This window comes from Suillus subalutaceus (assembly GCF_016647625.1).
Source record: "Suillus subalutaceus strain FC151 chromosome Unknown DFJ58scaffold_1, whole genome shotgun sequence".
NCBI classification, from domain to species: Eukaryota; Fungi; Basidiomycota; class Agaricomycetes; order Boletales; family Suillaceae; genus Suillus; species Suillus subalutaceus.
This window is the reverse complement of record NW_024540250.1, coordinates 1,359,333-1,373,142: the sequence shown is the minus strand read 5'-3', so window position 1 is coordinate 1,373,142 and position 13,810 is coordinate 1,359,333. Positions and strand designations below refer to the sequence as shown.

At 48.7% G+C, this 13,810-nt stretch overlaps 5 protein-coding genes across 5 annotated transcripts; 3 read left to right on the top strand and 2 right to left on the bottom strand.

Moving 5' to 3' along the window:
- Positions 1-424: 424 nt before the first annotated feature.
- On the top strand, positions 425-1,287 carry DFJ58DRAFT_649112 (RNA recognition motif 2-domain-containing protein; the record flags this gene model as incomplete). The annotated part of the gene is made up of 4 exons (XM_041381509.1): positions 425-746; positions 801-885; positions 936-986; positions 1,038-1,287. The coding sequence occupies 4 exons, from the start codon at positions 425-427 to the stop codon at positions 1,285-1,287; spliced, it is 708 nt and encodes a 235-aa protein (XP_041251585.1).
- A 1,062-nt stretch (positions 1,288-2,349) lies between these two features.
- On the top strand, positions 2,350-7,060 carry DFJ58DRAFT_852108 (ARM repeat-containing protein; the record flags this gene model as incomplete). The annotated part of the gene is made up of 23 exons (XM_041393824.1): positions 2,350-2,443; positions 2,503-2,711; positions 2,766-3,026; positions 3,076-3,128; positions 3,169-3,361; positions 3,423-3,550; positions 3,607-3,718; positions 3,780-4,003; positions 4,057-4,077; positions 4,130-4,259; positions 4,310-4,420; positions 4,472-4,543; positions 4,596-4,781; positions 4,833-4,913; positions 4,962-5,125; positions 5,166-5,404; positions 5,453-5,610; positions 5,665-5,742; positions 5,780-5,873; positions 5,927-6,027; positions 6,090-6,392; positions 6,450-6,591; positions 6,642-7,060. The coding sequence occupies 23 exons, from the start codon at positions 2,350-2,352 to the stop codon at positions 6,692-6,694; spliced, it is 3,207 nt and encodes a 1,068-aa protein (XP_041251584.1). The 3' UTR covers positions 6,695-7,060.
- DFJ58DRAFT_17658 (uncharacterized protein) lies at positions 7,060-8,993 on the bottom strand. The gene is made up of 2 exons (XM_041379052.1): positions 8,861-8,993; positions 7,060-8,805 (listed from the first exon to the last, which is right to left on the bottom strand). The coding sequence occupies exon 2, from the start codon at positions 8,769-8,771 to the stop codon at positions 7,224-7,226; it is 1,548 nt and encodes a 515-aa protein (XP_041251583.1). The 5' UTR covers positions 8,772-8,805; positions 8,861-8,993; the 3' UTR covers positions 7,060-7,223.
- Positions 8,994-9,084: 91 nt separating this feature from the next.
- Positions 9,085-12,216, top strand: DFJ58DRAFT_754024 (uncharacterized protein). Its single transcript, XM_041387971.1, has 11 exons — positions 9,085-9,490; positions 9,547-9,651; positions 9,701-9,832; positions 9,883-10,476; positions 10,528-10,767; positions 10,823-11,094; positions 11,143-11,252; positions 11,306-11,425; positions 11,482-11,668; positions 11,721-11,935; positions 11,986-12,216. Exons 1-11 carry the CDS (start codon positions 9,125-9,127, stop codon positions 12,126-12,128), a joined length of 2,484 nt encoding a protein of 827 aa, XP_041251582.1. The 5' UTR covers positions 9,085-9,124; the 3' UTR covers positions 12,129-12,216.
- A 387-nt stretch (positions 12,217-12,603) lies between these two features.
- Positions 12,604-13,686, bottom strand: DFJ58DRAFT_720853 (uncharacterized protein; the record flags this gene model as incomplete). Its single annotated transcript, XM_041384743.1, has 4 exons — positions 12,604-12,636; positions 12,693-12,830; positions 12,889-13,389; positions 13,462-13,686. The coding sequence occupies 4 exons, from the start codon at positions 13,684-13,686 to the stop codon at positions 12,604-12,606; spliced, it is 897 nt and encodes a 298-aa protein (XP_041251581.1).
- Between the last annotated feature and the right edge of the window lie 124 nt (positions 13,687-13,810).

Here is a 13,810-nt window from a genome sequence, read left to right as displayed (position 1 = left end):
TGACATCAACATCATTGACACCTCTGCCGCTCAGGGACAGTACGGCAGGCGCAGCTCCAATCACCTGCTATTTGATTCTACTCGCGGACATTCGCATCAGAAGCTATTTGATGCAGATAATCGAAAGCATAGCATGTATGATCACGAGCAAGAAGTCGCTGATGCTTCTGGCTTAACTCTAGCAGCGACGGGCACGGCGCCACATCTGCCGACATATTATACTACGGAGTATTATCATGGTGCTCCATTCGATGTAAACCCAATACAGCCACCTTGGGTAACATCGCCTGCGGGCCCAAACCCTATCACTATGGCGATGCATCCTGCTCCTCCCCAATCTCCCATGTTGTCTCCTCCAGCATATTGGGATGCCATGAATGGTTGGGTGACCTTCCAGTCACACAGCGCTCTAGAACCATGGACCATGTACACGTCCTCGCCTTATTATCCGCAGCCATCGCACCCGATAGCGGAATATCCCTTTCCATATGCCGCGTCTTCTGCTCCGCTTCAGCCAGGCACTGTTGCTACGCGCCCGCCATCGCTGGCCCATTCCTCATCCCGAGCTCCGCCTGAGGGCAATCAACTGGACATCAAAAAGATCGAGCTCGGTGTCGATACGCGGACCACCGTGATGGTCAAAAATATTCCGAACAAAATGACGGACAAGGAGCTTATCACGTATATCAACAAAGTGTGTCCTCGGAGAATTGATTTTCTGTACCTGAGGATGGATTTCCAGAACGGTATGGTGTTTGCGGTTTTAACAGTTTCAGCAAATACTGATACTGCGAGTGCAGGATGCAACGTTGGCTATGCCTTTGTCAATTTCATATCTGTGCAGGATTTGTTACGTTTTGCGAAGGCGCGCCTAAACGAGAAGTGGTAAGACGTGTGTCATGCGGTGAATGACATGTGTTGACCTTATCATCCAGGAACATATACTCGAGTGAGAAAGTGCTCCAGATGAGCTATGCGAATTATCAGTACGTCTTGCTCCACTTTCCTTGACACTGCTAAGTCGGGCCCTATGATAGGGGAAAGGAAGCCCTCGTGGAGAAATTTAAGAACTCCTGCATTATGGATGAACGTGAGGAGTGGCGTCCAAAGATATTCTTCTCCGACCCCGGGCCGAATCAGGGTCTTCCAGAGGAGTTCCCCAAGCCCACCCATATCCGGAGGAAGGAGCGCAGCTCGTACAATCGTGGAACGTTGTACCCCCCTGGTGCCAACACCGGTGCAAGTCACTACAGGTATCTCAACTGCTGGAAATGTTGGCAATCCTAACTCGCGGCACCCACCAACCCGTATTTCCGGCGAGGACACACGACGTCGACGTGGCACTGACAGTGGTGTTTCTTTCCCCTCCCTTGTCGGGGCTGAGGCTGAGGATACCACGCGATCCGGTTGAGACCGCGGCAGGATATTATCTTCCTCATGCCTTCACGCCACTGTTAGAGGCGGCTGGCAACCTCTGTCGGACACCGGGGCGCGATAGAAATCGTCAGTCATGTCATATGTTATCTTTCACGCCGTCCCAATGCATCTATCGTGCGACCTCATCCACGCATTACGTGTTGTACCGATATCCCCTGAGTTATTTTATGCTTTAACGCTATTTGTTGTTTCTCCTGCGCGTCATTTACTTCATCATTCACTTCCCCCTCTCTCGCGTCTCGTTCATGTCCTTTTCGCTACACTATTTATGCCAGCCATCGGTGTTGTTTTCGTTGCATTGTATTTCACGTTGCTTCCATCATATAGCTGTTGATTCAGAGTCTCCAATATCATGTATCGTGATTGCCATGTATTTGCGGGGGGATGGCAAAGATTTCAATCTTATCGCGAGGAAGTTACCTGGTGTCGGCGTGACGAAGGTTGGGCACAAATGCTGCGGACCGCGCGGCGGACGCTCCTGGTCAAAAATTGGACACCAGTGATTTTTTAAGCATCATTCACGGTGTAACTTGGCCATGGTCTTTGGCGTCAGGCTGCGGCCGCCGCTAGTACCTCAATTAATTCAATGCGACATTTAGAAGTACCGCGGCATGACATTATTAGGCCCCCATAAAATTCGTTTGAGGTTACAGTAAACTTAAGCTGACAGCTCTACATATGACCTTCCTCAGTGGGCATTATTAGTGGAGGTTATGAGCACATTAATTGTGGCTGCCGTGGTCCAAGAATTCGTAGGCGTTCAAATTATGGCCTATAGTAGTAACTTGAAGTAGTTGAACCAGCCAATGAGAAGTACTCAATCCTCAAAAGGCAATCAGGAGTTCGTTGCTGCTTCCGCTTAGTGCTGTACTCAGTGCATGTTCGCTCTTGACAGTATATCCCTGACAAATAATGGATTCAGCACTCCTTAAAGTCGACGAAGAGAAGGCACGCCATGCTAGGCGTGTAAAGCTTAGGGAGCTGAACGCTGCCATGGACGTCCAGGGTGAGTCATAGCACTCGTTCACATCCGGAGGCATCTAATTATGATTTTATGAACAACAGTAGAGTTATCCAAGTTGGACTCCTCCTTGAAGCGCCACACCGGTTTGATCAAGCGCATGCGCCAGTCTCTTGGTACTGATCAGCGTGACCAAATCCTCAAGGACATAGACTCGTTGTCGCTGGAAAAGTACATCGACGAGATAGCTGGGGCCGCACTAGAAGGAATTGCGAGATGCAAGACGGAGAAAGATGTTTGGAGTGCTGTTGAGGTGAGAAGCAACTTTTATGGGCGCCGCATACATTGACAGCTTAAATAATTCCAGGTTATTTCAGCTCTCCATAGACGCTTCCCCGCAGCATTTACTCCTTCCCTCGTTTTATCCTTGTCTGCTGCACTTGCAGCCCCTCCTCGTGCATCCCTCTCTGCGTTACCTCCTGAACAGCGGGAGAAGGAGGATTCTGCCCGAGTTTCTCGCCAGCGTCCCCTTCTCCGTGTCTGTTCTGAGCTCGCATTGGTCGGGATCATTACTGATGGACAGAAACGAAGTGGGGGTGAATGGATAATGAAAGTATTGAGGGAATTGGTAGGCTCTATATGAACTACTGCTTAGGGCATAACTGACGTCTATCAAGTTGTCTAATGATCCAACGTTATCATCTCTACCCCTTCTTTCCATATTTCTGAAGTCATACTCGAGACCCTATTTGGGCCTAACGCCTCCCCAGAGCAAGCAGATATCCGCTGAAGCAGAACCTGGAACCTTGTCTTCAGCAACTACGAACGCTACCCAAGGAGAATTTCCCGACACTCTTGCATGAGGACGAGGAACTTGTTGAACAAGAAATCCGTGATCGATTCAAGCGCATGTGCGAAGGTTACTTCGACAGCGTTTCCAAGAAACTCACCATAGAGCACAAGGTATATATATAAATAAACATATGTGGTCTTCTCCAGAAACATTAATCCTCCATTTTTCCAGCGCCTACAAGATCAAGATCGTAGGAACCATGAAGCATATATCCGGTCTGGGGAGATCTTTGAGGATAGACAACAAGCGTATGAGAAGATGACGAAAGGCTACGAGAAATTACTTGCGAGCTGCCAAACGTCAGTTTGAAATCAATCTTCCGGTGGATTACAACCATTGATGGATATGTTTTCAGACTATCGGAACTGCTGTACCTGCCTATGCCGTCATTGCCTACGGTGTCCCAGAAGTCGGATTCTATCCAAATTGGAGGAAATGCCGTCTCGGGCGATGAAGAAGATCCTCTTGTGACCTCTGGGGGTAAATGGGAGGACGAGGAAGAGCGTCGCTTCTTTGAAGGACATCCAGGACCTAAAGGACTTCGTACCAAAGTCAGTTTTGGGCATCGAGAGCGACGAGAAAGAAGATAATGAGGCCACAGAAGAGAGAGAAAAGGCGGAGAAAGAGAAAGCAGATGCTGAAGCAAAGAAACTAGAAGAGGAACTGGAGGGCCTGAAACTGGACGGTGATCGAGCAAATGGAAGAAAAGATGATACCCCCGAAGTCGAGATGCGCGAGGAAGAACCCGATGGGTATGTCTGTCTATCGGTTGGTTCAAAATTGCAGGGTCACTGATACTGCTTAGTACAATCACACCGACACCGACGTCCCCGACTAAGGCTCCAAGTCCCCCGTTGTCTCCTCAACTCGCTCCTCAGGGACCATCGCAACTGCTTCACTGCTTTGCTTGCACGCCTCCCCGACGCAACAAATCGTGCCATGATTGACCAAGCTGCAATCGATTTCGCGTTTTTGAATTCCAAGGCGGCTAGGAAGAGACTTATCAAGGTCAGCAGTCAGGCCTCGTTCCCGGTCCGAATTGACTGACAGCTCCGCAGTTCTTGAATGCTGTGCCAAAGAATCGAACTGACTTGCTTCCTCATTATGCAAGGTTTGTGGCAACTTTGAACAGATACATGCCGGACATCGGTGCCGAGCTTGTAGCATTGGTGAGCTTTATCTCAGCTCAATAAGGTATTATGTCACAGCTGTTTTTCAAGCTGGATGAAGAATTCCGCTATTTGCAACGAAAGAAAAATGTGGTGAAAGAGCTTGCAGAGGTTCGCATGAAGGTAAACCAATGATCCGCTCGCTCTATTCCCTTATGCTAATCAATACGGAAAGAACATATCATATTTGTCCAACTTGACAAAGTTTGGTGTCGTGCCTTCTCATCTTGTCCTCCACATGTTCAAAGTATGCTTGGACGATTTTTCTGGAACGAATGTCGAAAATATCTCGATGCTCCTTGAAGGGTGCGGTCGCTTTTTACTGCGCAGTGACGAGACTAGGGAGAGATTTGGTACTATGGTCAGTTTACAATGTATGCAGATTGGCAATCGCTAAACGTTCTTCTTACAGCTTGAGCTCATGCGGCGTAAGCAGAGTATGCAGCACTTCGATCAAAGACAGATACTTCTACTTGAAAACGCATACTATCAGGTCAGTTCATTGTACTTGGCAGAATAACGTTACTCACAAATGATACAGTGCAACCCACCGGAACGAACTCCGAGACAACAGAAGGAGCGCACTCCTTTGGAACTTTTCATCCGCCATCTTATATACGACGTTCTAGCTAAGAAGACCATCGATAAGGTCCTTAAGCTCCTCCGCAAGCTTGATTGGGATGATCCAGTTGTTCAGCGCACTCTGTATAAAGTTTTCACCTAAGCCTTGGAAAATCAAATATAGCAACGTCAATTTGCTGGCCATGCTGACGTACGACCTCCAACGTTATCACCCCGCTTTCGCGATATCGGTTGTGGACCAGGTTCTCGAAGACATTCGAAGAGGTTTGGAACAGAACGTCTATAGCACGAACCAACGCCGCGTGGCCACCATAAAATATCTGGGGGAACTCTATATCTATCGGTTGTTGGGATCGGTCCTGGTGTTCGATACTATGTGGTCGCTGGTCACGTTCGGACATCGTCAGTACATGATACGACTTGTATGCCTCGACTAACTCCTTTTCACAGCTGAGGGACATCCATTGCCCCGTCAGCCTTGCCCAGTGGATATGCCTAATGACTTTTTCCGCATCCGTCTCGTTTGCGTTCTGCTCGACACTGTTGGCATGTGCTTCGACCGAGGGACCCAGAAGCGGAAACTTGATAATTTTCTTGTTTTCTTCCAGGTAAAAGTTGCTCGACATCTTATCCGCAACGATGCTTACACCATGGCTCTGCAGTACTATGTCTTATGCAAAGAAGATCTGCCCATGGACGTTGACTTTATGCTCTCTGATTCAATCGAGGCAAGTGGATCTGTTTTGCATAGCACACCTGATCTCAATTCGCTTGCAGGCTATCCGGCCCAAGATGACGATGCATAAGACAGTAGAGGAAGCCGCTGTAGCTGTTGATGACATGTTCAATGCTGCTTTGCAGAACGCTGGTTGTACGCTTGTTTACCACTTTGTTGTGGGCAGTCAACTCACAGTTTGAAATAAGTGTCAACCGGTGAGGATAGTGGCGAAGACAGTGACGAAGAAGGTGAACGGCCTCAACAACAAGACGAAGAGGATGGTGATGCGACCGGTCAGGAATCTTCGGTAAGCGATAGCTTGGCTGAGCCCCATCTGTGCAATAATTAAGGTTTGACCATGCCTCCTAGAACGAAGATCGAACTTCGTCTCCTGACCCTGTCATCGTCCTATCCACACAAGAGCATCTCGGACCATCTGAGGAAGCGGAAGCCGAGTTTGAGAAAGAGCTCGCTAAGATCATTACAGATTCCTCAGCCGAGTCCAGAAAAGTCGACAAGAAGACAGCTTGGTGGGATTCTGCCGTTCTCGGCCCCAATGTACGCAAGAAGCGGGCTGATGAGGGCGATGTCGATGGTGGCGGCGACAACAATCCGAACGGTGATGCCGTGATGCAGTTTACTGTCATTACTAAACGCGGCAGTAAGCAGCAGGTGCGCGTCTTTGTCTTGAACCTCACTATTCTGTCCTCACCGACGATGGGATGGTAGGGTCGCCATCTTCTTGTACCAGCTGAATCGGCGCTCGCCGTGCACACGCGATCTGCACAACTTCAAGACAAGGTAGAGCAGCAACATCTCAAACGTTTGGTCCTGGATTACGAACAGAGAGAGGAAGCGGAAGAACTGAAAGGTTCGATCCACAAAATACAGATATTACACAGACGCTAACGCGTAGTTTAGCTCTCGAAGTGCGCAACAGGGCTGGTGCAATCAAGATCCGCTATGTCGGATAACACTGACCATATCGTTTATCGCATCAAGCCTCATACACAGCCTAGATCGATGCATCGGCGGCGGCGCTCTTACGTAGCGACAGTTCGTGAACGAGTTTCATACTGCCTCAGCGGCATTCAGCCCAGTCATTCTCGCATACTCTGTGAAGCTGACCTGACGGTTCCCTTGGCTGTTCGCTCAGCCCGTGTCTACCATCCGTAAGCCTTATCACATTGGCTGAAACCACATAGTAACCACGTTTCTTGCTACACACCTTTTGTTTTTCTGTCTAGTTTCTGTAGTCTATTATCTGACATTCGTCAGTATTGTGGAGTTGACTCTCACATATGTTTCACAAGTGTTTGATGTTCAATCTATGTGCTTGGTCCTTGAAAAGCGATACAAACCACAATCATCTTTTTGAATTGTAAGTAATGATTGGCAGTACTTCCACAGTGCCCCGTGAATACATGACATGCCTACTTGCGCCCACCCGCTCGAAGGGGATTGCTTGTGTGGTACCGGTACAGGCTCGGCTCAGCTCGTCAATCAACGCCTCTGTTTGCCTTCTTTTTTCGTCATATACACGCAGCTAAACACTTTCACTTTTCCTCTGAACCATGGCAGCATCTCCGCTTCCATAAGAGGACAATCATCTAACCGCAAGGACTCGATTTCGGCTTTGCACTCAAGCTGACCCCCATCCACAGGGACGGGTTGATCAGTGCGCAGGCGGGTCTTGACAAGGGAATAAGCATTTCTGGTGAGTAGGTCACCACAGCGTGAAAGGTCGACATGTTTCAAGAAGGTGCACAAGTCTTGATGCTGATCGTTTGGACGTGCACCGCAAATGAAGTCAAGTACATCATTAACGACTCCGTGCATGCCTGATATTTGGAGGGTTTCCAATAAAGGCGCTCCAGCGATGATGATATTCAGCGAACTGGCGGTAGTAGTGCAGCTTCCAACCCGGAGCTCCCTCAAAGCTCGAAGAGGATCGGCGTGCGCAAACTTCCAGCACAGTCGGACGAATGGCTGATGTTGAACAAGTGCAGAACTTGCAAATTGGGTGCGAACAACGACGCGAGTGATCACAGAGACCGATGTAATGCTGAAGAGTTTCAAGCATTGGAGGTTGGAAAGTTCGGCACGGTCATCGCCACCCGACTGCATCGGGATTAGGATCAGACTAGAGAGCACGAGATTCTCTAGTGACTGATTGGCCGTCAAGGCCGGAAATATCTCTATCCATCCTCCTTCGATGGTCATAGTTTTGAGCCGATGCACCCGACTCCACAGCCCGCCCATTGAAGGGGTAAAGTTGGCAATTTTCAGAGTATGTAGCTGAGAGTCCTCGAAGTCTGGCAAGAATCTCTCGAAACCCGGACACCCTGTGACATCCAGATGTTCGAGACGCGAAATGGCTTTTGTCTTGGATAATTGCTGGAGCAGATTGTAGAGTCGAGAGAATAAGCTGCCAGATACTGCGAGAGAGCGGAGGCCACACCAAGACAATGACGAGAGTTCCAAGAGGATGGACGGCCAGTCCATCTCCGATATATTATGGCGAAAAGAGAGGTCCGATATGTGTGTCTGAGCTCGTTCCATCCACAATCGTACCTTTCTGGTGGGTCGGTTCTTCGAAACCACCAGCGTCTGCCAAAGTGAAGGAGTCTTAATAGCCATGCCACGCCAATGTTTGCAGACGTGTGACAACTTGAGAATCTGTGCATGGTCTGCAGCAACCACGAAACCAAAGATCTCCGCGAAGATTTCCACAGGTAACTTGCCGATGTGGTACGCTGTTTTTGCAATGTGCGCTCGCTTTCTTTCGTCAGCAGCCTTTAAGGCATCGGTTGCTTGTGACTTCAGCGCATTGAGTTCCTGACGGCGTTGTGCATCGTCTGGTTTGATACGCTCAAGAGCGAGGTCGATCATTTTGATGGCCGCCTCGTGCTTGTTAAGCACATGAAATAGACGTGCCGAGCGAGCATAACCTTGCCAACGATCGGGAGCGGTATCCACAACTTTCTTCGCAGTCAAGGAGAGCAGCTTTATTGTTCCCAAGCTTTTCGTGCACGGCGGCACGAGAATCATAAACGATGAAGGAATCACAGCCGAGTGAAATGGCCTTCATTCTGGATTAGTACGGTCAACTGGACAGAGGATACGATTGATAGACATACTTCAGTCGAAGAGTACAAGGGCTTCAGAGTGTTTGTTTCTCTTGAAGTTAGAAATACCTTGCTGAAAGCTTGCTTTCCAAGACATATCTGTGTGACGACAGGAAACAAACTCCGTTAGACGCGCGATGCAACCGTGCAGTAAGAGTCAAGCTTGACCGGAGCGCGTCGCGTCTGTTTGGTGATGCGTCACTTGAAGTGGCAACTCTTTCTCACCTTCAGTACGACGCGTCCACTCGATGAGGACAAGGTCCAAAGTCCGTTTTCATGTTCAACTCCGATGAAGACTTCGCCGATGACTTCGTCTTGGATGATCAAACGCTGGCCATCCTTGACAAGGAGGAATCCAGGTTTGAGGAGTCCAAACGTGTCAGCGAGCCCGATGCAGAGGACCTGCCACCCCCTGCGAAGCGACAAAAACTGGACACAGGTCCTCCGCAGGATTTCAGTGTCCTCAGTCGCTCTCCTGATGATACCGAACATTTACCGGACATCACAGTGTGCAACGATGACACGTACAGAGCTGAACTGCAACAACCCATCCCATTGAACCCTCGAGCTGCATCTAACATGAAGGCAGCTCTTACTGCACTCGAAAAGCATCTGGCTTGTTTGCGAAAGCAAAAGAACGAGGTTTGATACTTGCATTATAAATGAGTAATGGGTAACAATACTTTATGTATGCCTAGCTTCACAAAGATAAAGTGAGGCTGCAGGAAGAGTTGCGGTACGCGCTTTCTGGTAAACTCGCCAAGGAAGGGGAAGTTGTCATACTAAGGAAAAACATCGAGAAGGTAACTCACCATCAATCGGTCACCTCAGGACCACTGAAAGCCTAACTAGATAGCTCAAGATCATGCAGCGCAAACAGTGAAGCTCAGGGCGGCCAAGGAGGAATCGGAGGCCAAACAAAAACAGATGCAAAAAGAAATGAAAGAGGAAGCAGAACGTCTGAAGACATTGTTTACTTTCAAGGTATGGATGAGTTTATCTACTCGGCTAGAGGCTAAGGATGTATTTGGTAGCAACATGAGATCGAGACATCTACCCGAAAGTCTCCATGGTCTGCGCGCTCCAAGAAAGCCCCAATGGCACCCCCTGCGACCCCTGTACCTGTGCCTTTGCAGATGCAAAGGTGGAATCAGAGCGGAGCTGTGGCAGGCCCTTCGAGAGTCACGCAGGAGAGTCCCAACCGACCTCGCTTTGGCGAAATTGTAAATAATGAGCGTACAAGGAAACCAGGGGTTGAAACCCGAAATCTACCATCTGGATTCCAACTCTCCGCATCCCCTACGAAGTCGCGGCTGACAGATTTCAGGAAAGGCAGAGGCAAGGCAACTGACTCAAACCAGAGGGGTCCGTTGCAAGTGCAAGACGGTGGCCCTCCACCAGCATCACTTCCTTTCGGAGGCACGCAGACAAATTCATTTCAAACGGCTCGGGATGATGATTCTGGCGCGATACCCCAAGAGGACGTGTTCATGGCCGACTCTAACGCGGATATAAACTTCTATTCGCAGGAAGATGTTGAGATGACTGACGGAGCTCAGGATCCACATATCCATAGCACCGTGGACGAGGAATTTGACGAGGTGGAGCCTCACAGGTGGATTGTGAATGTAAGTTTGTGCTACCCATTATGCTCTGGCTTTCTGTAACAACCGGAATAGTTGCATCGGCTTGTCCTAATGCACATGGAACCGACTTGCAGGATGACTACATTTCACGCCTTGTTGGGAGTTGCGCTGCCGATCGGACCCAAATCAGATGCATATACATCTGCGTGTTCTCGTATACTTGACGTCCTCGCCAATGTACCCGCTCAAGGGCATCAAGCTTGGGAACTCGCAGCCCAAGCGATTTGCGGGGCTCTAACAGAAATGGCAGATATGCTGGCCGCCTCTAACCATGTATGTGTTTCATACGTATTTTATTTTGTTCATGAATCATAGATATCTCCCTCAGATAACGTCTTTAGCCGCCCTTTTTAGCCAGCTGACTCAAATAACGTACACTCTTCCAGCACCTCATCCATATCTCTTGGTGGATAATGTGACAGACCCCCAAGAAGACGGGGTTCCTCGCATTCTCGCTGTGATATGTTCTATTATTCAGGACCACGTCAGTAAACTAGAATGTCAAGATACTGAAAAATCAGAGCTAGGTCTACTTGCCAAGGAGTCGCTCGCACTACTGGAAGCCCTGTGTTGGAATACTCCGAGTGACTTGGAAAATAGGTGAAGATGTCGTATTTTCTACCCAATCATGACTGATAAGTGATACAGGCTAGCCTTCGTACCTCGTTGCCCTTCTGTGCTAACAATACTTCTGGATTCCTCTCGGCCGATGTGGTTTCTTTTTCAAAGTACACGCATGCTTTCTCGGTTCTCAACTCGTGAGCATGACCTTCCTGCGATAATCCACCGTCTTTTGAATAATCACGCTTAGGACCTGTCCTTTTCCAACCCCTTTTATCATTTCCTGACACTGAGGAGCAATCACAAGACTATACTCGGCTCCCTCATGTCGAGCGAATGTGCTCTCTCTTGACTGATTCCAGTAGAACGGGTGACGAGGTACATACGGCAGTGTAATCTTTATGTGATCTACTTACACCACTACAGGTCGATGGGATCAAGCGACACATCCTGACATTTTTGCTATGCTCTCCGAGGCTCATCCAACTGCTCACACAATTATCATCGAGTCGCAATCCGTGATACCCTCGATCATTGTTTATTTGTACGGGCTATCAGCACCTGTGTGGCAAGGCGACGAGGCAATGGAGTCTGATCCCCAGGCCGCTTCAAGGTAACGAGTGTCCCGCCTTAAACTGGGCACATTTATATTTGTTTATTTTCAGAGTGATTCAACGAATGAACCAAACGACCTTTCTCTTGCACCATTTGATGTTTAAAGCTGAAGCTCCCCTTAGATTGCGAGAACGTCTAGAGTGCGCACCACGGCACTACAACGGTCTTGTACATCTTTTTGTTGTTACCATGGGACGTCTCAGCTTTGCTGATGTGCCCGAGTGGGTGCAAGAGGAGGACAAACAGGACTTGGAAAGAGTTGCCGGTATGCTGCTAATTACATATTGTTCATGCTTCTGGCTAATGATGACACAGGACTTGCAAAGGATCTTTTGGAGTTGTTGATGGACGCGCCAGAGATGGATGCTATATGGGCCACGTACCAAGAGGGGCCAGATGAAGAAATGGAGGATGATGAGGAAGTGGAAGCTCGACGGCTCGCCGCCAACGTGATCTAGTGTATTGTATACGATGTAAGAGGCTGCGTCATCTTTCTGAAATCGTTGATGATATCTCCGCGCACATATCTGCCGATTCGTTAGCAATGCCATACTAGACATGCCTTTAGCTTATGATGCAGCAGTGCGAGAACGAACGAATTTTCTAACGACTTTTGGATTATATGCCTTTGCCTACCATATCTCTAGCTGCAAAATTCTCGATCCAAAAAATGAGCTCGCAGTGGTCAATGCGTTCCCATTAATTAGTCTTGCTTCGTGTCATCGTAATTTGCGCATGCATCATCGAAGAGAGCTTTTGCGTTTCAGACATTGCAGTCTCCGTACGTACCCGAATGACTCTTGCATAGGTATCTTTTCGTGGTGATTGAAAATTTTTTGATATCTCTTTCACATCCCCAAGTATCGTATACTATTGCGTCTTCGATTGAAGTCCGAGTGAACATAAACCTGGAATAGCCTCCAAGTCCGTTGATTAAACAGCGTTTGCCGGAGAAGTACCCAGAGACTTGAACCTTTTCAGTAAGCGATTCAGACCACGGTTCGAGGGCATCAAGACCTCACCTCGTGACAGAATTTCTTGCGCCACTGGAACGCCTTCTTGTCTGCATAACTAGTTGCTTCCAAGATCTGTGCTCGTTTCATAGCGAGAGCACAGGCTTCTGTACGATATTTGATAGTCCAGCGTCGTCTATGCTTTGCCTGAAGTAATTCGTAAGACACAATTGAGGAAACCAGGTGTCTAAGTCGTGCAACGTACGGATATGGCGGAGTTGTTGGATTCACTGGTTTCCACCACTGGCCAGTTATCCACCGCCGTAGACTTGACCTCACCAGCACTTTCAAGCCACAGTTGCCAGAGACAGTCTTCCCAGTCGAGTGATCGAGATCGGAAAAGAGAGAAACGCTCGGTACACCACGTAGGATAATCCTTGGGAAGAATGACAGGGGACATCGGGGCGAATGGATATATCCCACGGCTATTGTTGCCCAGTACAAGAGGCTGCAGAGACGTCGACCGAATGATGGAACTGTACAAATTACTCGAGAGGTGCGAAGGCAAACCATCAGGGAACAGGACAACTCGATCAGTGGGCGCCAAGAGACGAGCGACATTTAAATAGGCATTGGCGGATCCTCCAGAAGAAGATGAGACTTGGAGTACGTGGAACGACAGACCGAATGAGGCATGCGTATCAAAGAGGCTCATAAGTTCTGGAAACCTTTTAAGCATGGTTAGATGGTCCGTTGAAGCCCGATCCTGCAGAGGTCACGACGACCAGAGACATGGGACCTATAAAACCGTAAGTGAATGCGCTCCGTAACAAAAGACTGGGTCCAAATCACCCGACCAAGTCGCGAGTGTGGTAATGGTATCGTGTAGCCTGTCTTCTTCGGTCCACAGGCATGCGGTGAGGTCACTGTCCATTGACGAATGAGTAGACAGTGTGAAGATCTCCAGATGACCAGGTGGCGGAATATTGGGAAACGCGATGGACATTCGCTGCTGAACCGATAAATTTGAGAGAGGGGAAACACGGTACGATGTGTCTGACATGTCTGCATCTTAGATAACGAGTGTTCCAATATCCTTAGCAACGTACTTGGGACATGACCTTATGTGTGGGCGGCCGGCTGCAACGGCACCTCGCAAGGCGCTATGCATTTTGAAAGAGAGGAAG

Bases quoted from the DNA above. Each gene is read 5' to 3' on its own strand.
- DFJ58DRAFT_754024 (XM_041387971.1), top strand. From the start codon at position 9,125: ATGTTCAACTCCGATGAAGACTTCGCCGATGACTTCGTCTTGGATGAT. The intron at 11,426-11,481 runs GTGACGAGGTAC...ACACCACTACAG, and splicing joins GACTGATTCCAGTAGAACGG to GTCGATGGGATCAAGCGACA. The intron at 11,936-11,985 runs GTATGCTGCTAA...ATGATGACACAG, and splicing joins GGACTTGGAAAGAGTTGCCG to GACTTGCAAAGGATCTTTTG.
- DFJ58DRAFT_17658 (XM_041379052.1), bottom strand. From the start codon at position 8,771: ATGATTCTCGTGCCGCCGTGCACGAAAAGCTTGGGAACAATAAAGCTG.